At 56.5% G+C, this 24,494-nt stretch overlaps 8 protein-coding genes across 8 annotated transcripts; 3 read left to right on the forward strand and 5 right to left on the reverse strand.

Moving 5' to 3' along the window:
• Positions 1-55: 55 nt before the first annotated feature.
• IUM83_07613 (Isopenicillin N synthase-like) lies at positions 56-1,324 on the reverse strand (the record flags this gene model as incomplete). Its single annotated transcript, XM_067931926.1, has 4 exons — positions 56-468; positions 536-794; positions 879-1,130; positions 1,208-1,324. 4 exons carry the CDS (start codon positions 1,322-1,324, stop codon positions 56-58), a joined length of 1,041 nt encoding a protein of 346 aa, XP_067786250.1.
• A 278-nt stretch (positions 1,325-1,602) lies between these two features.
• On the reverse strand, positions 1,603-2,427 carry IUM83_07614 (Sperm-associated antigen 6; the record flags this gene model as incomplete). Its single annotated transcript, XM_067931927.1, has 1 exon — positions 1,603-2,427. The coding sequence occupies one exon, from the start codon at positions 2,425-2,427 to the stop codon at positions 1,603-1,605; it is 825 nt and encodes a 274-aa protein (XP_067786407.1).
• Positions 2,428-5,374: 2,947 nt separating this feature from the next.
• IUM83_07615 (myosin-like protein) lies at positions 5,375-7,466 on the forward strand (the record flags this gene model as incomplete). Its single annotated transcript, XM_067931928.1, has 2 exons — positions 5,375-7,222; positions 7,446-7,466. The coding sequence occupies 2 exons, from the start codon at positions 5,375-5,377 to the stop codon at positions 7,464-7,466; spliced, it is 1,869 nt and encodes a 622-aa protein (XP_067786408.1).
• An 848-nt stretch (positions 7,467-8,314) lies between these two features.
• On the forward strand, positions 8,315-9,394 carry IUM83_07616 (Myosin-like protein; the record flags this gene model as incomplete). Its single annotated transcript, XM_067931929.1, has 2 exons — positions 8,315-8,485; positions 8,570-9,394. The coding sequence occupies 2 exons, from the start codon at positions 8,315-8,317 to the stop codon at positions 9,392-9,394; spliced, it is 996 nt and encodes a 331-aa protein (XP_067786321.1).
• A 547-nt stretch (positions 9,395-9,941) lies between these two features.
• Positions 9,942-10,394, reverse strand: IUM83_07617 (putative nucleoredoxin; the record flags this gene model as incomplete). Its single annotated transcript, XM_067931930.1, has 1 exon — positions 9,942-10,394. The coding sequence occupies one exon, from the start codon at positions 10,392-10,394 to the stop codon at positions 9,942-9,944; it is 453 nt and encodes a 150-aa protein (XP_067786322.1).
• Positions 10,395-11,047: 653 nt separating this feature from the next.
• Positions 11,048-11,419, reverse strand: IUM83_07618 (Thioredoxin, nucleoredoxin; the record flags this gene model as incomplete). The annotated part of the gene is made up of 1 exon (XM_067931931.1): positions 11,048-11,419. One exon carries the CDS (start codon positions 11,417-11,419, stop codon positions 11,048-11,050), a length of 372 nt encoding a protein of 123 aa, XP_067786248.1.
• A 1,022-nt stretch (positions 11,420-12,441) lies between these two features.
• IUM83_07619 (Formate-tetrahydrofolate ligase) lies at positions 12,442-14,852 on the forward strand (the record flags this gene model as incomplete). The annotated part of the gene is made up of 7 exons (XM_067931932.1): positions 12,442-12,555; positions 12,663-12,817; positions 12,895-13,038; positions 13,119-13,164; positions 13,235-14,026; positions 14,105-14,453; positions 14,536-14,852. The coding sequence occupies 7 exons, from the start codon at positions 12,442-12,444 to the stop codon at positions 14,850-14,852; spliced, it is 1,917 nt and encodes a 638-aa protein (XP_067786249.1).
• Positions 14,853-15,087: 235 nt separating this feature from the next.
• IUM83_07620 (Mediator of RNA polymerase II transcription subunit 31) lies at positions 15,088-15,577 on the reverse strand (the record flags this gene model as incomplete). Its single annotated transcript, XM_067931933.1, has 2 exons — positions 15,088-15,392; positions 15,484-15,577. 2 exons carry the CDS (start codon positions 15,575-15,577, stop codon positions 15,088-15,090), a joined length of 399 nt encoding a protein of 132 aa, XP_067786360.1.
• Positions 15,578-24,494: the final 8,917 nt, after the last annotated feature.

Consider the following 24,494-nt stretch of genomic DNA (forward strand, 5'->3'; position numbering starts at 1 on the left):
GAGCGTCTGAAGGAACATGTTCACTTACGAACTCAAAGCCATTAGACATGTCAGCCTAGTCGCGGTGGAGTGTGAAACCCGTGCCAAGCTCAATGTGAGAGAGCTCATCCAGCACTTGGTTGCCGGCAAGGATCGGTGGGTACTTAGCCAATGCCTCAGGCGTTGCAAAGTGTCCGAGAGGCTCAAGCGTCTTGTCCGATGCCGTGTGCGAGAAGAGGGTAGAGGAAACGCGCCACAAGCTCTCACCAGCATTTTTGCGCTGGGCGATCGTTTCGAGAGTCGATTCCGCCACGACCACTTCATGGAATCCCGCCTGCACGTAACCACCCGTTAAATACTCCATTTGCTTGCCGGCTTGGACCAGTAGGCAGCCGTCAGGAATCTTCACCGCCGTGCGCGTTCCATCTCGGAGCCAGATGTACAGACCGGGGAAGCGCGATTTACCGTGGATCGTCAGCAAGTTCAAATCTACAGCACCAAATAAAAAATGGTGAATACTCTCGACGCGTGTAACACGACAGAATCCCAATCGTACCGTAATGGTACGCAGCCAGCACGTCGTTCAACTGGTTGAACACATTGAAGTTACTGCCCGTGGGGGCCAAAAGGTGTGGGCCATTCTTGATGCGGTCCACGAGCGCATTCTTCTCAAGGCCTAGCCCAAGCGCAACGATTTCAACGAGATCCGTGATGGCGTCCAGCATCTTGCCACCCCACATATTCATGACGCCTTCCCACTCCGGGAACATTATAGGAATCACTGGCTCAGCATTCAGCTCCTCGAATTGAGTGTTCTAATGTGAAACCAGCAGAACAGTCATGTTCGCATGTTAGTTTTCTCCAGTTGGGATCTATTTAACAAGTATCCTCTCACTTACCCCCGGACGTTCACCGACACGCCAAAAGAAACGACTCTTCTTGTCCGCTTCGGGAGGACACAGAGACACTGGCGCGTGGCGCTGGTCCAGCTTTTCCGCTCGAGCGCAGTGGTTGCGAGCACGCTCCTTGCGCTCGGGCGTGACGCCCACCTGGTAGTGATACTCCGGACGGGCGTCCTCCACAAAATTCGTCGACTCGAAGTACCGCTCCATCATGTCCAGGAACGTGTCATTGTCGTTGTCGGCAGCTCGCTACACAAAGCAAATGGGCACCATCAGTCTCGGCAGCTTTTTGCCGCAACCGTCATGGAGACAATGCTGGTTTGTACCTCGTCACGGACGCAGAGCACGCCGAATTTGTGCAGCGACTCGGCAGCCTTCTTGCACTCGGCCTTGTCGCCAGTGGCCTTGTAGTGTTTGAGGTCGATCACGGGGATTTCGAGCATCGCGGACGGGAAGTCGACTTGAGAAATGCTGATAACCGCCAGTGCGATGTCGGGCCGAAGGGTCTGGTGGTTCAGAGTATTTCGCTCGGTCTCTACCCCACGATTGCAAGCAGGGTAAGTATTCAGCGGAAGCACTGCACTTCAACCACACTTGCCACCGTAGCGCCCATACACTCCCTAGAGTTTGCAGGCATTGCATGGAAACAAGGCAAAACTATGACTGGCAACGTCGCTCGACGCTTGGTATTCACATCACAGCAACGTGCTTTCTCTAAATCCTAACTTTCTTCCTTCTCCTTTCGAATGGTCTTGCAGCTCGTCTTGTGGTTGGTCCAGTCCTCGACCTGGTGCTCCTTGCAGCAGTAGAAGGTCGCCTCGCACGCGCAGCGCAGTAGGCTGGTAGCGCCGTCCACGCCCTCTTCCTTGCGCTTGGACGAGCCGCAGTAGCGGCAGCCGACCTCCGCCGCCGTGACCTCGCCCACCATGACCTGCTTCAGGAACATGGTCTCGAACGTGTGCGCCACGTTGGTCAGCAGCGTGAGGATGACCTGCTGCCGCATCTGCAGCGTGAGCCACACGTCGGCTTCCATGAGCTTGCCCTGCTTGATCAGGTTCTTCTTCTGCTCGACGACCTCGGGCGACGCCGAGGGCAGCAGCGACTGCACGTTGTGCTCTGGGTCCGCCAGGTCGATGAAGGCCAGCGACACGTGCTTGAACGTCTCGCCCGAGAACGTGGGCATGGTGCCGTTGGCGCGCAGCGAGGCCAGGTACAGCAGGTCGTGGCGGCTGCACTGCTCCGCCTTGGTGGCGCGCGCGTTCATCAGGCGCAGCAGCACCTTGCCGTTCTCCTCCAGCAGCGCCTTGAGCGTCAGCTCGGGCGTGAGCAGCTGCGCGGCCTGCGGACGCGTCTCCTTGGGGTCGTAAGCCACGGGGATGTCGGGCGACGCGTTGCGCAGCAGAGACACCTGGCCGGCGTACGGCAGCGCCAGGAACCAGCGCATGAAGACGGACGCGTTGGCGCGCCAGAAGCGCGTGAGGTACTCGGCGGGCGACGCCTCGGGCGCCGCGGCCGCGGGCGCAGCAGCGTCAGCAGCTCCAGCCATCGGTGCAGGTTGTCAGAGTGTGCGGTGCTCCTTCCGCTCGAGCTGTACCACTGAATGGGTACAGTGTTCCAGGGCTCGGGAACTGCGCAACTTTAGCTTGCGGCAACTTTGCGACTTCAACTTGCATTAGCATCTCGCAGAAGTGTCGGACTCGGACCGCTGTCCGCATAGGATATATTACTGCGGCATGCAGTGAGGTATTTTCCCAGCGGCTAACTGTCGAGTGTTTGAACGGCAGGGGATCATTGGTCTTCGACAAATGAATTCTTCTTGGACGCCACATTGCCCAAGGTCGGGGATAACTCCCATTGCCAGCAAGAGGATTTCGGGCCATCTGCCAGGCGCGAGTTGGGCTACCGTTTCGCTTTCGGTATCTGTGAATACGCCAGTCCCATCCCGGTTTTATTCACTCATCGAATCCTTGGATGGGAGATGCAAACATTGTGGAGCACTCAAATACGATGCGAACACTTGTACATTGACTCGTATTGTAGTATTGAGCTACAACTCATCGGAAGTTTACAGAAGAGGTGCTGCTTTCGTGCCTTGGCAAGTGGCTACGGGTGGCTCACACACGATCTAGTCAGTGATGTGCGGCTCCCTGTGCGCCAGGCACAAGCACTTCACAATTATCGATAAGACTCCGAGTCCCAGTCAAGCGCTTTTAGCAAATTATACTCGCGGTGGCGATCGTCCTTGTCGCTTCCGCCTCGGTTGCCTCCAAGACAGTGACGACAGCTTTGTTGGGCCAACCCGTCACAGATGTCGATAGCCGCAATAATGGTAGCCAGAGATGTTCGCTACGGCCAGCTGGCATTGATGCAAAGGACTTGGAGGCGAGGGTTGGAGGATCCGTAGAGTATTGGCAAATGTGATCGAGCATGCAAAGTGAGATGGTAATTGGAGAAGGAAAAGTCTGATAAATCCGTGAAGAAGGCGTTTAAGCCCAACGGATTGGGAGGAGAAGCCCTGAAGTCTCACAAGTACTACAGCTTTTTCGCCAAAATGTCTGAAGACTATATGGTGAAAAAATGGCTCAGAGATGGCATCACGACATTCGAAGCTGGTGTTACACCGCTTCACTGCCGTGCTCACTTATTAGTATTAGAGTAGTACTCAGTTCAACTTCCGTATGCACGGTCGACGCTCGAAATACAAGCTCCGCTCTGCGTGTTCACGTAAGTCTACCTACCTAGTTATCTAGTACTAAGTAGGTTTCTTCGACGGCTCAGCGACCAAAGTCTGAAAGTATGTAAAGTAATAATAGTCTTCGTGCGATTTGAGAACATTCCCCACGAGCAGTTTCCATCGGTTGAGGGGATCCGTCAGGCCCAACGCCAACTTCACGTATTCTTCTCACCTCCCAGCTTGCGCCACAGTTGCCGTTTTGCCGTCATCTCAGCTTCTGTGGCCTCCCTGGTAACCACCACATGGAGCGGGTTGCCTGACTTCCACTTGATAGGTTAAAACATACTTGTCGAAGTCGTTCACGTATCGGTGGTGAGCCCGGAATTTATCGGTACCAATGATATCATTGAGTTGGCCTACCTTTTTAATTTGCTCGAACAACAGCCTTTTCCAGATAGGTTGATAAAGATGCCGACATTTTTACACCCACATACTACTAGTAAGTCACTTGAGAGCAGCTCAATACGTTCCATGCAGTGCCATATAGCGCGAATGATCTGGGATTCCAGCGTCATTCAGTGCATTTCGGTGGCGTGGAAGTCACCTGAGAAAGGTTTCTCATGGCTACATTTGCGAAAAGATTTCGAGACACAAATGTAGCCATGTCGGGGAATCGTCAATAAAATTCGAAGCGCTTCAACGTGACGACCGTCGACGAGCGAGTCCTACATGGCGCGGCCTTCGTGTCTGGATGTCGCCGAACGAGCGCACGCCGGAGACAGCCCCGCGTTGGCTAGGCGCAGCTAACGCCGCCTCTGGCCGGCGTCCTGGACCCGCCGCTGGCCCGCGCCACCGAAGCCCATCCATCTATCCCCGCCAATTTTCAGCTCGGCTGCGTCCGTCGCTGGGACACATGGCGTCGACGTGCGCCCCATCGAAAAAGGCTCGGCACGGCAGGTGGCGTGATCAACTGAAGGAAGTTAAAGCAACTGCATCCTCTCATGACCAGCAGTAAGTGCGAGGCCAGCGGTTTTAATCGCAGCCCCAGCGCCGAATGTCCGGGCGCCAGGGCTCCGATATCATCGACGACAGGCTGTCTGCGTGCGGCGAGCTCGAAGTTCGAGCGAGCGAGCGAGTACTTTGTATTACATGTGTACCTCAGCGCAGACGAGCGACGCCGCGGTGCGGAGCAGGGGCGAGAATCCAGGCGGCCTGGACGACGAGCAGCATGTCCAAACCGAGCAGGCTGTGGGGCGGGAAACCCCGTGCGCACACGCCCTCTCCGCCTGCCTTCCTCGGCAGCAGCAGCACGGACGCATCTGGCGGGCTATTATTACGCTTCACGCCCAGTAAACCCCGCTGCGCTCCGCAGCTCTCGCCAAGAGCGGAGCCATCGCTAGCGGATCCCGCGGACCAGGCCGGCCCGCATCTTCCTCGTCGTCTGGTGCCGTACCTACGCCCCCGAGGTTTTACGCCCGTCGACGCGCTTCCATTCGCCGAAACCGATATAGGGCTAGGTCGCACACCGAGGTTTTTCGTTCGGTTGTGTTGCACACACACTCTCCAGGGCTAGGCGTGCCTATCCGCTCCTGCTGGCTAACCGCCCGAGTCAAATCGCCACTGCGGCCGCTTCCCCCCGCGCTGCGCACGTAAGAACGAGCCTCTGCGCGCGCGCGCGACTCCCGGACAACGACAGGTACCGGTAGGCTCTGAACCCTCTCGCGCCGGGCCCCCAAGCGCGCCCACGCCGTCTCCTGACGCCGACCACCGCCGCTGCGAGCAGAGAGGGAAGCCCCGCCCCAAGACCACAAGAGCCGCCATGGAGGTCGGCGCCCCCGTGTGGGTCTTCGACCGCGATCTGTGGCACGAGGCGGTCGTCGCCTCGCCTGCAGACGCGGCCTCGGGCCTCGTGGAGTGCGCGCTGGAGCCCGAGAGCAGCGACGAGCACCTGGTCACGCCCGAGGGCGACGACGTCGTGCCGGACGCGCAGGACTTTCAATCCGTGGCGCCCCGCAAGCGCCGCAACTCACGTCGCAATTCCACACGCAGGAGCGTGTCCGCCCCGACGGACCTGGTGCTGCCGCGCAGCCAGGGAGAGCTCTACCACGCCGTGCAGGACCTCACCAAGCTCGTGCACCTCCACGAGCCGGCCATTCTGCAGGTGCTGCGGCGCCGCTTCTTCCACGGAGAGATCTACACCAGCACGGGCCAGATCCTCGTGGCCATGAACCCCTTTAGACGGCTCTCCATGTACTCGGACGACACCAAGGACCAGTACTACAACCTGGGCGGCAACGCCGAGGCTGACAAGAGCGTGCTGGCCCCGCACGTGTACTCCGTCGCAGACCAGGCCTTCCGCACGATGCTCGTGCCACGAACGAGCGACAAGAAGACCGACCAGACCATTCTGGTGAGCGGCGAGAGCGGAGCCGGCAAGACGGAGACCACCAAGCTCATCATGAACTACCTGGCCTACGTGTCCACGAAGCGTACGCGCCGCCCCATTCGGGCGAGCAACTGCGACCAAACGACGATTCATGACCGCGTGCTCGAGTCCAACCCGATCCTGGAGGCCTTCGGCAACGCCAGGACCACGAGAAACAACAACTCCAGTCGCTTCGGTAAGTTCATTAAGCTGGGCTTCACGTCGTCGGGTGAAATGCTGGGTGCCTCTATCTCGACGTATCTGCTCGAGCGCGTGCGTCTCGTGTCGCAGGGCAAAGGAGAACGGAACTACCACGTGTTCTACGAAATGTGCGGCGGAAGCTCTCCATCGGAGCGCGAGGAACTGGCGCTGCTGGACGTGCATGACTACGCGTATTTAAATCAGTCCGAGTGCTACGAGCGCCTGGATGGCGTGGATGATGCCGAGTCGTACCGCATAACACGACGAGCCATGTCAAGCATCGGCATGAGCTCGGATGAACAGGTCAATGTGATGAAGATTGTGTCGGCCGTGCTGCACTTGGGCAACGTCAGCTTTACCACTGCCACCCGCAATGGCGGAAAGGATGACGCTTCTGTCGTGGATATGGATGAGTGTGGCAATAACATTCGAGCTATCTGTTCGCTCCTTGGCGTGGAGGAGGACGTACTGCGCAGCACAATGTGCACCAAGCAGATCAAGGCTGGAGCCGAGTTCATTACGACTAGGCTGCCAGTCGCCCAGGCGCTCTCGACGCGGGACTCGGTTGTCAAGACTCTCTACTCAAACCTATTTAACTGGCTTGTGGACCGAATCAACCGCAGTATCGAGTACAAGGAGGAAGCTGGCGGCAGTCAGTTTATTGGTGTGGTTGATATCTTCGGTTTCGAGATTTTTGAGCAAAATCGTCTAGAGCAGCTGTGTATCAACTATGCCAACGAGAAACTGCAGCAGTTATTCGGCAGATTTGTTTTCCGCATGGAGCAGGACCAATACGTGGCGGAGGAGATCCCGTGGAAATTCGTTGACTACCCGAACAACGATGTCTGCGTGGCGCTCGTGGAGAAAAGACACATGGGTATTTTCTCTTTGTTAGACGAGCAGTGTCTGATTCCCCGTGGTAACGACGAAAAGCTGGCCAACAGGTACTACGAGTTGCTAGCTGGCAAACACGAAAGCTTTTCGGTGAGCAAGCTCCAGCGCGCGAAGGGTCAGTTTGTCATTCACCACTACGCCGGCGATGTGTGCTACATGACCGACGGCTTTTGTGACAAGAACAAGGATCACATGCACACTGAGGCAGTGGACTTGCTTCGCACCTCTAAGTTTTCCTTCGTTCGCGCTTGCTTCGAAAACAGTGTAAACGGTGGAGGAAACAGTCCGAGGAATGGACGGACCGAGTCTCGCAGCAGTGATTCCACTCGTCGCCGTTCTGGAGGAGGCATCATGTCTTCCACCGTTGTAGCCCAGTTCAAGAGTCAGCTGAGTTCGCTGCTGGATGTGTTAAATGCGACGGAACCTCACTTCATTCGTTGCATCAAGCCGAATGACCAGGCAAGTTCATCACAATTTGATCGAAGGCGTCTCCTAGAGCAACTGCGCTGCAGTGGTGTGCTTGAAGCTGTCAAGATTTCTCGCAGTGGATACCCTGTGCGTTTTCCTCACGACGTATTTATCAAAACGTACAGCTGCATCCTGTCGCAGGTACCACATGCTCAAGGACAAGCAGAGAAAGAAGTCGCAGCACAGATGGTGGAGAAGTTGGCGAAAGTGCTCGATTTCGTTACGGATTCAAAGCATCCTCCATTCCAGGTTGGTAAAACGAAGGTCTTTTGTGTCCTTGAAGCTCATCAAGCTCTGGAAGCAGCTCGATCGAAGGCTCTGTACAAGTCAGTGATTACGTTACAACGTTACTGCCTGGGCTACTCTGTTCGCACTCGCTATCAACGGAAGCGTCGATCCAGCATTCGTATCCAAGCTATCTGGCGCTCTTGGTCATGTTGGAACCGATACCAACGCATTATTCGTCGTGAACGCGCGGCCCTTACTATACAAAGAACTACTCGGGGGCTCTTGGCGAGAAAGCGGGTCAAGCGTATTCATGCAGCTACGATCATCCAGTCGTTCGTGCGTGGGTGGCTTGTTCGTCGCGAGTATTCTGCCAACACGCTGAGCTTTGAGCACGATGTGTCTTACGTGGGGTCATTAGACGAACGCAGCACCACCGCAAGTTCTATTTCGCTTTCGGAGTCGATGTCGACGAAGGACCGAAAGAACACAACAATCTCGTTTCAGAGCTCAGTATCTACTAGCGACTACAGCTCCAGTGAATACATGGGCGATGACGGAAGTATCAGTATCCGCAGTAGCTCTCGTATCTCCAGGAAGAAGTTGATCGAGGAGTACGAGCCGCCCAAGCAGATCCAGAACGAATACGAGATCGTGTGGGAGTGTGGCTTGCTCGGTTTGTACTTTGAGAGCGATCCCGTTTCCGGTATGCCGATTGTACGACGTGTACACGAGAGTTTGAGCAATTGTGCGGATATTTTTGAGGTTTCTCGTGGAGACGTTCTTCTCGCTGTGGGCAAGGTAAAGGTGAAAAAGGGCGATATCCGCCGTATTTTGACGTTGCTGCAAGAAGTTCAGAAACCTGTCCGCCTTCACTTCCTCCGCAACCCGACAGAATCCTTCCGTCTCCGGTCAGGATCGCTAGAGCTTCTGGGCGAAGAGGATTATGAAGTGTTGTGGAAGGAAGGTGTACCGCTTGGTCTTGGATTCCGCCCCGACCCGAGCACTGGTTACCCATGCGTTCTCCAGTCGCAGGGCAACCAACTGTTGCCTGGAATGTTCAACGTCCGTGCTGGTGACCACCTGGTCTTCATCAACGAGTTTTCAACGCAGGGTGTGCGGTTCCAAAAGGTGATCGACATCCTGGAGAGCGGTCCTCGACCGGCAGTGCTGCGCTTCCGCCACACTGACCTTGTGGAAGACCCGCACCAGCACCTAGATCAAACGAGCTCGTTGAACGGCTCAGTGTTGTCGAACCCTCAGGACGACATGGGGTCGTCACGCCTGACGCGTCCATCCCGTGTGAGCATGAACCCGAAGAATGACCACTCGCTGTACTACATCACGTGGAAGGAGGAGGACGGTCCGTTGGGCATCGTTGTCAAGCAAGAGAGCACAAGCTATTACCCGCGCGTGATCAACGTGAAGAGCGAGGGTGCCGTCACGCGCGAGTCGCAGAAAAACCGAGTGGAGATTGGCGACGTCCTGCTGAGTATCAACAACAACAACATCAGCAAGATGGGCTTCGGCGCAGCGATGAAGCTGTTGCAGAAGGGTCCCAAGCCACTTCTTCTTATGTTCCAGCGTCCGCGCACGTCCTTGTCAATGACGGCGCGGACTCTGTAGTCCTCGTCTTCCCCTTCGGTGTTAAATAATCAAGTTTTGGGCCGCACGGACAGCAAGTGACGGCGGCGACAGACCGTCACGCCTGCAGACGAGGATGCAGTTTGGTCAGGAGAACCTCCGCAGGACCTTACAACCTAGAGGACTCCACCCCGTACGACCCCACTCGAGCCTGAGGGCTAGCCGTTCAGCTGCGTAGTGGGACTTTTCGAATGCGGCGCGTCCGCCTTGAAAGTATTTTGAATATGGTTTTGTTATAAAGAAGTCGAGCTTTCGTGTGCGAGTGCGTTGCCTTCCTCCTCCAATCTCTTCTCCATCTCAGACTGCAACGGTACCACTGTTTCCTCATCAAAGACACACCAATACAAGAAACTGAGTGTAATAGCGTCACCAAACTCAATCTCGCAAGCTCCAGGACATCACACAGCAAGTAAAGAGGTGCAAGTGGACTTGAATTCACCGTTAGCTATGAGTAAAAAGGAGTTCTACAAGGCGGAGAAGGTAGTGAGAGCAAAACTAAAAAGACTGGCTAGGGGTCTGCTAGCTAGCTCTACTCCTTCTTCTCCTGGCGCAGGTGGGCCAGGATGGTGTCGATGTCCTGCGAGTGGTCCGTGACGAAGTAGCGGCCCTCGCGCTCGACCACCTCGCCCTTCTCGTTGAAGAAGATGAGCGTGGGCACCGTCTTGACGCCGAACTTCTCGCACAGCTCGAGCTTGAGGTCGCGGCGCGCGTAGGGCAGCGCGATCCAGGGCATCTCCTCGTAGTACTCGGTGAACTTGGCCTCCTCCTTGTCCGAGGACACGAACACAATCTCGAAGTCCTCGTGGCCGGCCTCCTTGATGTCGTTGTACACGACGTCCAGCAGCGGCGTGAACTTGCGGCACGGCGGGCAGTAGTGGCCGCTGAAGTAGAGCCCGATGACCTTCTTGCCGGCCAGCGCCTGCGACGTGGGCACCACCTCGCCGCTCTTGAGCATCAGCTCGTTCTGGACCAGGGCCTCCATTCTGCTGCTGCGGTTAAATAAGCGACGCAATGCGGGGTGTGCGCGGGCGCGGAGAAGCTGGAATGAGGAAGGTGGCGCGCAGTCCGATGGCGGTTTGAAGCGAGCCGTTATTTTGGCGGGAATGGTGACAAGCTGAGTGCAAGGCTTCCCATTGGAGGATATTGGATCGGTCAGACGGAGAGGTCTGATTGGCTATCTGGAGGTATAAATGGGCACGCGGGACCCAATTTTCAGCGGTCGAGAATAACAGCAAGCGCTCGTTTAAGCTCAATTGCGTCATTGAAACAACGCGGTGATTGGTCGAAAGATGATTGCAAATCAAATGGGTCCTGCTGACGCGATATGGCTACACATATGTAGACGAATGTTGAACAGACCGAACCTGTCGCCACTGATTTTTCGTTTGCGAGTTGCTGGCCACCACCTCACGCCCTTAGTGCAACTACTTCCTTACGCTACTCAAAACTTAACAAAAGTGTTTACTCTCGTTGCTGCTGCACTGCTGCTTTTGATCTCCTCTTCACCTCTTCCTCGCATCATCGTCTTCTCAGCTTCCGTCACCTCGCTGCTCCTCCATCTCCATCTGCAGGCTTCGCGCATGACTCATTTGCCATGCCTTCAGCGGCAGGCTGCAGTCGAGACCTGCACGCAACTTAACAGTAGTAGAAACCTCCAAGCATGTGCCCGAACGGACAGTTCGAGCCGTAGAGGGAGCGGCCAAAAGAGTTCCAGTAGCCGATCGGATAGCGCCAACCGTAGCGGAAGCCGCCAGCGTAGGGGTACGTGTAGCGCCAGCGGTACGTGATTCCTCCCGTCGGGATGAATCCTCCTCCTCCACCGATGTACTGCTCCAATTGTTCCTTGTTCGCCGGCACCGGTTCTCGGTCCAGCATAGTCACTCCGGGAGGAACCTCCTCCGAGTGGGCATCCTCAGCAGCCGGAGCAGCAGGTGCATCTTCAGCGTGGACGTAGCTCAGCATGGCGACCAGCACTACCAACAGAAGAAATGCGAAGCGCTTGATCATGGCTTTCAGGAACTCTCGTTGGTGGATCGACCTTGGAGGGGTGCTCACAGGAGTGCAAAAAGCCGAGTGAATCTTGGTCCCGGCGCAACCTTTGCGCCAGCTAGGCTTCAGTGAACTTCAAGGCAGTTATCTCGTTGGAGAAAATTCTTGTTCCAGTTCAGCCCGTTGCCGCGCGCTGCACGAAATGCAGGGTGAGTACGCAGCACGTGCGAGGTAGCTTGTCAACCATCGCATTCTGGTCTACTTGTTTATCGTGTTGTACTGGTTGAAGCAACGACATCCCGTCGCAGACACCCAGTCGCATCTTACATGTAGTGCCATTCGTCACAACCTCTTGACTGTTGATGACAAGTCGATGAACGATCAGCGTCTTCGCTTCGAAAATCGCGAACTGCTACCACAGCGAAAACGAGGGCGCACACGGTCGTCGCTCGAGAGCCGCCGTCTCTAGCCAGAGAGGTTCGCCGAATATTCACTTGGCGAGGCAGCACTTCCATCTTCGCACTTGGCATTGCAGCAGTTTGAGCATTCACGCAGCTCTCTGTCGCAGGGGTGATCTTGGCTGGTGCTGAGTGCAGACTTCAAATCTGTAGGCCATTCGGTTGGCAGGAGTTCGATTCTCCCTCGCCTGCGCCTTTTCCTAAAACCTCTACGATTTGTATAGCCCATGTCCATCACCTTTCCCATGACAAGCATCAGCCTTGAAGATCAAAACTCGATCTCAACAACTAGCAAAGCTCTGCCTACTAGGCAGTGCCTAGAGGCCCCGGAACTTCCAAAGGCTCACGGAGGCACCAGGTTGCTCAACCACACCAGTGCAGGCCCGCGTTTCTTCAATGATCAGCCGTCAAGTAATCACTTGCGGCATCCAAGCCCCGCGTTTCCTTGGCGGCATCTCATTGGTTGCCCCGTACGTCAGTCACATAGGCCGCAACACGCCGTCCATCCACCGACTCGCGCAGTTCCCTTTCGGCTCGCGAGCGACTAGCAAGACTCCCCCCGCCTCCCGCCCCGCCGCCACCATGCCGCGCCAGCTCACGCCCGAGCAGCTGCTGACGCCCGTGCCGTCCGACATCGCCATCAGCGACGCCATCGCGCCGTTGCCGATCACGCAGATCGCCCAGGCCGCCGGAATCGTACGTCGCCAAGATACTTTCGACATTTTTGGGCCTGGCGGAGGCTGCAGAGCTCCGTACTGACTGGGGGGCTGTGCGTTGTGTTGCTACTGCTGTTGCGGCTGCAGCTTCCCGAAGAGGTGGTGCCCTACGGCGCCACCAAGGCCAAGATCTCGCTGGACGTGCGCGACCGCCTCAAGGACCAGCCCAACGGCAACTACGTCGTGGTCACGGGCATCACCCCCACGCCGCTGGGCGAGGGCAAGAGCACCACCACTATCGGGTGCGTTGGCAGGGCTTGGATCTCTTGGTGGACGGACTTTGGCAACTAACGGGTGTTTCTCGCGGAATCTTGAGCAGACTGTGTCAGGCGCTAGGCGCTCACCTCGACAAGAAGGCGTTCGCCTGCATTCGTCAGCCCTCGCAGGGCCCGACGTTCGGCGTCAAGGGAGGTGCTGCGGGAGGAGGCTACGCGCAGGTCATCCCCATGGACGAGTTCAACCTGTACGTGTGGATGGTGATTGGAGTGATTTGGTTGGCTGAAGGTAGAGCGTGCTAACGTGTGGTGTTTATCGTGATAACAGCCACCTGACGGGAGACATCCACGCTATCACTGCTGCCAACAACCTGGTGAGTGGCTTTACGTGGTTGCTACGTATTGCTGTGGACATATTATTGACGGATTGCTTTGTGCTTGTAGCTGGCTGCTGCCATTGACACTCGCATGTTCCACGAGAACGCACAGAGCGACAAGGCCCTGTTCCGTCGTTTGTGTCCGCCTGCTAAGGACGGATCTCGCAAGTTCTCGCCAGTCATGCTCAAACGTCTGCAGAAGTTCGGGATTACCAAGGTGACACCGGACGACCTGACGGATGAGGAGATTCACAAGTTCGCGCGCCTGGACATCGACCCGGACACCATCACGTGGCAGCGTGTGCTCGATACCTGCGACCGATTCCTGCGCCAGGTGATCGTGGGTGCTGGTCCTGCTGAAAAGGGCCAGACGCGCAAGACGGGCTTTGACATCACGGTGGCTAGCGAGATCATGGCCATCTTGGCGCTTACTACGAGCTTGCAAGACATGCGTGAGCGCCTCGGACGCATTGTCATCGGCATGAGCCGTGGCGGCGAGCCTGTGACGGCTGACGACCTCGGTGTCGGTGGTGCGCTGGCTGTGCTCATGAAGGATGCCATCCTGCCTACACTCATGCAAACGGTGGAGGGAACTCCTGTCTTCGTGCATGCTGGCCCGTTCGCCAACATCGCCCACGGCAACTCCTCCATCATCGCTGACCAGATTGCGCTCAAGCTTGCTGGAGAGGATGGTTTTGTTGTCACCGAGTGCGGTTTTGGTGCCGACATTGGCATGGAGAAGTTCTTTAACATCAAGTGCCGCACTAGTGGTCTGACTCCTCAGTGCGTGGTGCTTGTCTCTACGATCCGTGCGCTCAAGATGCACGGCGGAGGCCCGAATGTGGTTGCTGGCAAGCCGGTAAGTTTTACTTCGTTGGTGATGTTTGTTGCGACAGTTTGCTCACATTCCATCGTGGTCTATGATTTTGCTTGTTAGCTTGACCCTGTATACGTCGATGAGAACCTCGAGATGCTGGAGCTTGGCTGCGCTAACATGCAGCACCACATCCGCAACGCGCTGAAGTTTGGCGTGGCAGTCGTTGTGGCTGTGAACGTGTTCGCTACGGACTCTCCTCGTGAGATCGAGCTGGTGAAGCAGAAGGCGCTGGAGGTTGGTGCTACCGCTGCTGTGGAGAGCAACCACTGGTCTCAGGGCGGCAAGGGTGCGAAGGACTTGGGTCGCGCTGTCGTTACGTCCTGCGAGAAGATGCGCGCTCAGGGAAGCTCGTTCAAGTTCCTCTACCCGCTCGAGTTCAGCATTGCTGAGAAGTTCGAAGTCATCTGCAGTGCGTTCTTCCTTCCTCCCTTCCGTTATGCAACGTGCCGAACTTACTCCTAACAATCTTTTTTTCTTTTCAATGGCAACAGAGGAGATTTACGGTGCTGACAGCGTCGAATTCAGCGAGGAGGCCAAGAAGAAGCTTGCAGTCTACTCGGAGCGGGGATACGGGAAATTGCCTGTGTGCTGCGCCAAGACGCACCTGAGTTTGAGCACGGACCCGACCGCGAAGGGCGTGCCCACAGGGTTCTCGGTCACCGTGCGTGACATCCGCGCTTCCGTGGGTGCTGGCTTCGTCTACCTGCTCTGCGGAGACATGATGACGGTCCCCGGCCTCCCCACGCGCCCGGGCTTCTACGACGTCGACCTCGACACGGAGACGGGCAAGGTGATCGGTCTGTTCTAAGAGCACACACAGCCATGGCGTCCGACAACGAGCAAAGGGCGGCGTGTCGTCGTCGCAAGCCCCCCTCCCCTCACTACCCACCGCACGCCTGCTACAGCTAGCTAGATCCAGACAATCTGCCAACTAACTAACTCTCAACTAGGAGTTAGTCATAAAAACCTGTTCAGCCCTCCTTCCTCCTCGTGTCAAAGCATGCAGTGTATATATTGTCTGGTTCAGGAGTCAGCGAGCGCACCTAACTCGTCTCTGCGGTTGCTGTGGCTGCGTGCGTCTCGGCAGTTGGCACCGCCTCCTCGGGCTTCCCTTCCGAGCGGTTGTTGAGGAACGTCTGCCAGTGGTAGAACTGCTGGCCGTGCACCAACGTCATGAAGTCCTCGCGCGCGATCATCTGGCGGAAGCGCTCGTCGTCCAGCATGTCCAGGAAGGCGAGGCAGTGCGGGTACACGATGTACTTGGCGTACTGCGGCTGCTTCCAGTACTTGAGGTACTGCAGGTAGTTCATGAAGGCCGGGTTCTCGAAGTACCTGTTGATGGCGAGGACTGCGGCGGCGACACCAGAGCGTTAGACAACGAGAGAGAGAGAGAGAGAGAGAGAGGGAGGGTGTGGGGCGGGGAGAGGTTGCACACGTACAGTTGAGGTAGGCGGGGCTGGCCAGGCACTGGATGAACTCCAGCTCCATCTGGAAGCGGATGTCGTTCGACGGCACCTCGATGCTCGCGCTCATTTTGGCGAAAATGAAAGTTAAAACAAATAGTTTGTGATTTTAATAAGTTCCAATTATTGCATCGAAATAATTATGATTGGTATTGTGAATAACTGATTACGATTGTAAAAATGTCGACATTTAGGTTTCAAAAAGCCAGAATCCAAAGGGTACATTCGGAAACTTTACGCAACGCAACGCATTGCGCATAAACTTATTTACTGGCGGAAGAATACAAACCAGTTTCCCCCGGATCCAGGAGGATACACCCTTCTTCTTGTGTCCGCCTGTTTGAAAGGCTACGCTGGATGCGGTTTCGCAGTTTATCAAGTCTCGAGATGAGAAAATAAAAATGTCCAGGGCTAGTTTCGGGTTCTTCGGCGTTAATTTCGGGGCCTCCTGCTCGAAGTTCGGACCCTCGATGCGGTTTCGCCGACTATCAAGTCTCGAAACCGCTGATTTCGGATCCGTCGCTGATTTCGGACCAGAAATCCATCCGCAATCTGTGGCTTGCCGAATGTAGCCGATCGATTTAGTGCGAGCCCGCCGCGTGCGACCGCTCTGCGAAGAGCTTGCACTTGTGCAGGCAGAGTGACTGCTGCCAGTGGTAGCGGAAGTCCTCCTCGAACAAGCTGGCGGCTCGGCGCCCCCGCAGATGCAGTAGCACCACTTCGCTGTAGCTCTCCAGAGCATTGCCGGAGAAATTTGCCGACCTCACAGCGACATGGTAACCATCCCCCATCACGTACTTCGTATGCATGAACCAGCTCGTGGCTTGCGGTAGTTCACCTCAATCTTGTTGCTCTCGATGAACATCGCTGGACAGGCCGGGTACATGATCGCCAGCTTGTAGTCCGAGTAGGCCTTCACCTTCACCTCTCTGTTCGCCGCGGCAACCACTTCCGCCGCTAACGCCTCGCCCAAGAGGCAGTAGATGGCGATGATGAGAGTACACGTGGCGCCGCGAACGGTTCCGAGCAGTGTCGAGGGCAGGAGTGAAGCTTTTTCTTCTTCCTCTTCTTCTGTTCTTTCGTCTCTTCCTCCTCCGCAGTTGTAGCATTGGCTAGATCGTTCTCCTTTTCTTCCATATCATCCCCGACACCGACGGGGCGGGGAGGGGGGGAGGGCATCCTTCCGCGGTGGATGAAAGATGATGTCGATGACGCACGGTGCGGCGGACCAGGTGCAGGTCGTGGGCCACGCCGAGCAGGCTCCACGTTATGTCGCCTCTTCCATATAGCTGCAACCGTCGTAGCGTCGACGTGGAACTTGGAGGCCACCTCGGTGAACTTGATCGTGTTGCTGTCCTTGAAGTACTCGTCGTCAATATGGTGTATGATCTCGAGCCGCTTGTGGATCGGGATCGACACGTCTTGTCCGTGCTCCGTCACCCCCGCTTGCCGCTGCTGCTTCTCCCTCGCCGCCCGATCCGCGAGGTCCCTCCCGACCGGCGGCGTGAGGCTAGGCGGGTGAACGCCTTTGTTGTCCAGGTGTGTAGTGCGAATGCCGTAGATTTAGAAGGATAATGCCTTAGTCAGATAAGGAGTACCTTCTGTCGTGTAGGAACACGCGCTAAATTATATGTTGGCACACTTTCCCCCACCAACAACACCCACCAAGTCACCGAAGACTCAATGGGCTTGTTAGGGTTAGAACCTGAAGGCCCAGGAACTTTCCCTTGCACCGGTTGATGTTTCCCCTGTGTACCGAGCTTCCGCTAGTCGACCGACGGAAGACTCAGCGTCACTAGCCACGAGCGAAGGCTAACACGTTCTCACACACAAAATATACCTCGCAGGCCCTTAGAAGGAAGGGTCCCGGCCTTTTACGGCGTGATACGAGGGTGCCGGAGCTATACTCCGGCGGGAAGAAATAAATGGAGTGCGCTCTCGCTCCTCCAGTTCCTGGCGACGACTCGTCGCTACCAATACACCGGCCACTAACTCTTGGCCCTGCCAGGGATGAACACACGCTACACTAGTAGATGTGCCCACCGACAGTCATAATCCTACCTACCAGGTTTACCTTGAGCTGCAGGTCGTTCACTGCAGGCACCGGTGTCGCCCTTGCATGGTTGGGAGGAAAAGCTGTTCTGTTATTGTTGCCCGAAGGCTTATCTTGTCTTCTCTTAAGTTTCCTATCGATCAATACAAATATCAAGTATAAACGCGTCCGTTTTGAACCGCCAGTTGTAACTCATGACTCTTCGGCGCTTTCTCTGCGACGTGGCGGCGTTACCGACAACTCAAACGGCCGCTAAAACGCCACCGACGACTGGGGACAGGCGCCGACGACTCATAAGTTTGGATCTTGCCAGTAGATTCGCCCCGCACTTAGCGAGCTGCAACCGCCCACGCTTGACTTGGGACCGTCGACGAGTCATCGCCACCGGCCTATTTAGGCTAATCAGCGATCGGGGAGTTTGGCCCAATGACTGGCGATGGGTTGTGACTTGCCAGTTGGCGCCGGCGCCTCGAGTCTTCATCGCCCCTCCTCCCGCCTTTGGGTTTTGGCTTCGGCTTCATTTCCCCATACCACACTTGTCCGAGGATGAGAGCGTTGCTGAGTCGACGGCCAGTTCGGCCACGGTGAGTTTCCTGCCGTCTTCTCGCTTTCTGTCAGCTTCACGTGAGGTGCTGATGCTTGGCGGCTTTGCGCGTCTGCTTCTCAGGTTGTCCTGTCTTCTCCGGGGTTGAGTTCACTCGCTGGCGGCGATACACCGAGCCAAGCTTCGCTGGAAGCTTCCGCTGAGTCGTCCGCGTCACTGGCCACCTCTCCTACTGCTCCTTCGGTACGTCTCGTTGACTGGCATCTTGATCTTGAGCTGCTCTCGCTTACCTTCAAGGTTATTACCTTCGTCTCTTGTCATGCAGGACATTTCTTTGGTTGATGTGCCCGTTGGTAATGCTGCCGGCGACTCGGTTGCGATCCAGTCGTCGCAGCTAGTTGCTCGGCGTTCTACTTCGAGTGCTGAAGCTGGCTGTTCCACCACCGACGACTCGCTGGTCACGGTGTCGCGTGAAGCTGTCGAACAAATCGTCATGGAAGCCAGTGCTGAGGCGTCGGAGCGCGTGATCGCGGTGTTGGGTCCTCGGCTGGATCTCATCAGCCGTCTTAATGTCACCCTGCATCAGGGTCCCAACATTCGTGGGGACCGCCACGTGGGCTCTCGCTTGGCTGCTGCTCGCTCGCTGGAAGACGTGGTGGCGGCGGCTCAGCCCAACATGAGGGTCCACGATGACATCAACTTGGACTTGGCTGTGATGCGAGGCCAGTTGCACTCCGTTGAAGCTGCGCGTGCTGCCGCCGAAAACTCGGCGATGAAGGAATCGTTCAAGCACGAAAACACCATGGTGTTCCTCAAGCAAGCGCGCGCAGAGCTCGAGCACTCCAAGAAGGAGGTCAAGCGTCTGCGGGTCTTGGAGGCTCACTACCTCCAGGAGATGGAGTGTCTTCGTGGAGCCGTAGATGCGCACACCGAGACGGTCGCCCGCTTGGAGAACCGCGTTAGAGCTGCTGACGACGAGTGCAAGCGTCTGGCTCTCCAGCTCACTCGCGAGCAGACTGCGTTCAAGGCTGCCGTGGCGTCGTCGACTGCACAGAGCAAGCGTCTTCACGATCTTCTGGCTCGCTTGGATGCCGGCGATGACTCGTCGTCGACTCGCCTCCAGCGCCGAAATGAAGACCTTCAAGAGCAGGTGAAGCGGCTAACGCGCGCCAACCGGACTCTTCGGGCGCACGTCAAGTTTGAAGACATGGACCTAGACGTCCTTGTGCTGATCTCCGAAGGTTCGTACTGGTTGTTGAGTTGCTGCATGTGCTGACTTGTGTTCTGATTCTGGGCGATGACTCATGCCTTACAGGTTTGTCGACTGGCGAGTTGAACTGGAACCTGCTGGACATTAGCCACGAGACTCGGCGGGTCCTCAAGGACATGCTGGCTAATGCGGATCCGTCTCGCACCGAGGATGCCATTGCCGTTGACTTGGCCCACGCTGCCTTACTGGAATCGGATTCTCACGTTGAGTTGTCGTCGGAGGAGCGGTCGGCTGAGGCGAATAAGACAACGCCTGGAACTTGTGCTGCCGATGTCGAAGCGGACCGGGCTTCACGCGCCGCGCAGGTTGGTTGCTCACGCAAGCGCTCCTCGCAAGGGGAAGCCGGTTCCCGTCATGTTCGTGGTCGGTCAAGCTCTGTTTCTCGTTCGGTGTCGCAAAAGCCTGTTCGCTCTTCGTCACTCCGTCGCAGTCCGTCCGCCAGTCGTCCGGGGAAGAGACCTCGCCGCCCCGCCGAAGACTCAGCTTCTGCTGCTCGTGGATCTCGTATGTCTTCTTCTCGTCGAGGTGGTAGCCGTGAGTCTTCGGTGGCGGCTCCTTGTGATTCTCGGACTTCTTCTCAAGATGGTGAGCACTTGGAAACGGAGGTGGAGGTTGTCGAGTCTTCGGTGGCGGCTCCTGGTGATTCTCGGACTTCTTCTCAAGATGGTGAGCACTTGGAAACGGAGGTGGAGGTTGTCGAGTCTTCCGGAAGTGTTCCTGCGGCCGCAGAGTCTCCGTCCGCGTTGGCGGTGCAAGCCCCGAGTGCTTATGGGGCTTCGTCGTCCAAGGGCAAGTCGAAGCGGAGACCCAAGGGGCGATGGGCTCGTTCTCAGCCGTCTATCGGGCCGCCAGCTCGCGCCGTCTTCTCCGGGGCAGCTGCCAAGTCTTCGCCGGACAGCTCACCTGTCGTTCCTTCCCGCAAGCCTTCTCGTGTGGTGGAGTCATCGGATGAGGATGCTGTCTCGTCAAGCACTCTTTCTCCTCCTTCCGAGCAAGTTCACGTCGACTCTGGCGCTTCTCTCGAGTGGTTTCCAGACACTGGTTCGGAGGCGGAGAATTTGGTTGTTGGGTCAGCGATTGAGTTACCGGAGGGCGTTCCCCAATCTTCTTCTCTCTTGGAGCTTCCAGGTTCCGAGTCGTCGGGAGCTACCTCGGGTGTTGGTGTGGAGCCTAAGAAAACACCTCCTGTTCCACCGAAGACTCAAACGAGTCACCGTCGACAACGCCGTCGTCCTTCCGTTCCACGCCAGCCTGCGTCTTCCGGAAGCAGTCGAGTCGTCGCCACTTTGTCGTCCACCCTTGGGTCGGATCCGAGCTCCCAGCGTCCTCCTGTGGTGCCGTCGCCGGTGCGGAGTCAGCAACCCCTCGTCCGATTTTCCAAGCAAGTGGCCAAGTGGGCTGTGCCATACATCGAGCTGCCTTTTATGCGTCCTGGGGCTCTCAAGTGCTGGACCCAGATGCTGAATGCTCGGTTGCCTGCACCGGTGCCCCGGGATCTCCGAATTATTTCTAGTCCTGAAGGCATCGCTGTATTCGCGGATTACAAGGACCCCGATCATCCGTGGCAGAAGCTTCGCCGGCGACTCCCGTCTCAAGCGTGTCTTTTTGACACTTCAGAGTTCGATCCCGACTCCAAGGTGCTTCGCCGATGACTCGGGTGATGGGATATTGAAGCAATTTCCGTGGGAGCGGCGACTCGGACAACGCCGACCTTGGTTTCTCGCTTTGGGAGCGCGATCACTGGATCCTTCCGAAGGCCGTGGAGACTACGTTCTCCGCAGTTGCTGCTGACTTGGATGTGATGGACTGGACTGCCGCGCGGAAGACTCGGACGAGGAAGGACTTGGATAATTTGAAGGCTGCCTGGTCGAGGTACGTGGTCGAGCGCAACAAACGTAGCGACCGTCTCCGCGCCAAGGTGGTCCCGTACATCTGGAAGTGGGGCAGCAGCCAGGATCCTGGCTTCTCGGAGGTGAAGCCCGAGTTCATGCTCGGGCCGACCGTGCCCGTATTCTCTGGAGTACTTGCCTTGGGAGCCCAAGACTGTCGACTGGTTGAGCGAGGTCGCGGCCCTGGACGCTGCGGAGCCTTGGCGGAACGGCTGGATCAATGTGCCGGAACAGCACCCCTACAACGCCACTTTCGGCCCGTGCAACCCGTCGGCTCCGCTCTTTGTCCCGGCAGGTTCTTCGCGCGCCGATGTTGGTCGTCGAGTCGTTCCAAGTTCGTCGCTGCAACCGGGTGAATTGAGCTCAGAATGGGTGGCCGAGTTTGGTCACGCTCGTGTTCCTGCTGAGTCTGAGTCTTCGCCGAATGCTGCGTCTGTTCCGGGAGGACAAGCTCCGGATGCTGCTGGTGGCTCCGACGACTCGAGTCTGCTTGGTGTCTTGGGTCGGGCAGCTGTTGCCTCCGATCCTGATTGAGTTGAAGTCGGGTTCAAGCGAGTCGTCGGCAGCGTCTTCTATCCATTTTGGCTTTCATTTCCAATCTCGCTTCTGAGTTGTCGTTGAGTTAGCTGTCCGTCTTGATAGCGTTTTAATTTTTAAATGCAAAAGATAATGCCGCAGTAGCTGTATTCGTCTGTGGTCTTAGGCTGCGTTGCCCCAAGTACAGGTCATCATTACGGTGACTCATAGCCACTTAGTCTTCGTCGGCAACTTGAACCATCTGCAGGCGCTATTCACGCCGTTTTCGCCACAGGTAATCATAGAGGAGCCCCCCGCAAGAAAGGTTAGCGGCTGGCTCCCACGTTGGTTCATCGTAGCCGACCCATTTGACTCTAAACTCGCGCACTGCATTTCAGTTCCCGTGGACAACGGCACACGGTCGTCGAGGATGGCTTCAACTTCATATTCTCCTGCCACGTGACCTGGCCCCCAACTATCTTCAGGGAGCAGTTCTTCGTCAAAGTCTAGCCGCGTGTCGTCGACAAGTCCGGGTGCGAGACGAGTCTTCGGTCGATCTCCAAACTCATCAACCAGCTTCAGTCGGGAGATATGGACGACTGGATAGAATCGGTATCCACTGCGGTCCGGTAACTCGAGTTCGAAGGCATAGTCTTCGATCCTCTTTCTGATCCGGAAGGGTCCATGCCACCGATGTGCCAGTTTCTTGGTAAGGCCAGGCTTGACTCTCTCCATGTACAACCAGACCCTGCTGACGACATCAAACGGGACCGGCAGCATTGATTTCCGACCTGCAGTCGGCTCAATTCCGCCAGTCTTCGGTGGATCCACCCTGTCTCGAGAGACATGTGCCCCCTGTCCCGCAAACGGTTGGTTTGGGGCACTCACTGACGACTCGCGAGTCGTCGGTGGCTCATACGCACTTGGTTTGAGCGACAGGTCACTTGGGACGGGGGTGTATTGTCCCGTAGACGGTTGGTCTTGTGCCGCCGACGACGACTCGGAATCCCGAGTCTTCGCCAGTATCGCCTTCTCTTTCCTGCTGAGTTTGGCGTTGTGTTCCCGTGCTCTGCGAGTCTTCTCGGTGGCTTGGTATTCCCTGACCATCTCCATAGCAATCTGCTGTTGTCTGTTGACCTCGCGACGCCACGCCAGTGCGTCTGACTGCTTCGGCGTGCCGTGTCGGAGCGAGGATGACATGGCTTTCAGCGTTGACTGGGCATCCGACCCGTGCACCAAGTAGAATGGTGTTTCCTTCCGAGTAGTGTCTTGTGAGTTGTTGATGGCGAAGACTAAGCGCTCCACGATTTCGTCCCAGTCTTGTTGGAGCGGGTCTTCGGCGTATACCTTGACGGATTGCATTGCAGTTTTGACTGACCGTTCTTGCTGTCCGTTGGCTTGCGGCAGGTAACTCAGCGTTGGTCGGGACCTTGACTGCATCATTTCTGCAAACGCTTGAAAAACTTCGCTCATGAACCGTTGGTCGCGGTCATGGCGGATGAGTGATGGCGCACCGAATCGTCGGTATATGCATTCTTCGAATGCGTGTGCCACCTTGAGTGCGCTCGTATCCGCCATGGCTTTCGCAATGATGAAACCCGTAAAAGAACATTGGAAGAGCAGCAGGGCTGTGTTGCCCCTCCGAGTCTTCGGCAGTGGTATCACAAAATCCATAGACACTATCTGGAAAGGCCGTTCCACCAGCACGTTACCAGGAGAGTATCCTTTCAGTTGGGGGCGGCTCTTGCTGGTGCTGCAATCGGGGCACGATCACACGTGCTTCTCCACGTCGGTGTAGAGTCCCAACCAGTAGTAATCTCGTTTGACTCGCTGGTAGGTTCTCACCACACCCTGATGGCCACCTTCCAGCGAGACATGACAATTCTGGAGTACTTCTTGAATCATCGTGGTGGGTACCACCAGACGCAGCGAGATCTCCTCTTGCGACTCAGCGTCACGCCGACAACTCGTTCCCATGTAGTGTAGCAAATTGTCCTCCGACAACACGAACTTTTCTGCGATTTTCCATGCATCTCTGGCGGCTCGGTATCCAAGTTTCTCGACATCTCCTCGTAACAAGGTCTTCAGGTTAGCCCATCGCAATTCTTCGTCTTGTGCAGCAGATATGCGCCGTCGTCTCTCTTCTTGGCCTTCCACAGGATCAATGGCTTGAGGGTTAGGAGCTGCTGGTGGAGCTTGAGTTGGTTCTGGAGGTCGAATCTCGGGAGGTCTCCGGTTAGGGTGAGGCTTCGGCGGTGGCTTCGGCTTGTCGTGTGTGAATCGGACATGGTTTTTCTTGCTCCTGGTCTGCGCCCGAATCATCGCCAGTAGCATTCCAGGTTCTGGACGTACGAAATCAGCAAATGTTTTGCGTTTCACGGTTGAGACGCCGTTCAGAATTTGAATAGGGCCTCCTGGAACCAGGTTTTGTGCTTCTGATCCTTGTGGCGGCGACTCGTAGATCACTTCTTGTATCCGATTAAGTCCGGCCAACTCTGCTTTCCGGTTTTCACTCAGAATGACCTTGGAAACCTTTGACTCCAAGGCTTCTGTTGCCAACGAGTCCGCGGCAGCATTGTATTCACGTACCACGTGGAGGTATTTGACTGACCGCAATCGTGCCGTGATCTCCTTGTGATAATTCAGCTGTGCCATCAGTGATTCCTTCCGGCAAGCTATCACCCCTAGGGATTGCTGGATCGCGAGTCTCGAGTC

This window comes from Phytophthora cinnamomi (genome assembly GCF_018691715.1).
Source record: "Phytophthora cinnamomi strain GKB4 chromosome Unknown Contig68, whole genome shotgun sequence".
NCBI classification, from domain to species: domain Eukaryota; phylum Oomycota; class Peronosporomycetes; order Peronosporales; family Peronosporaceae; genus Phytophthora; species Phytophthora cinnamomi.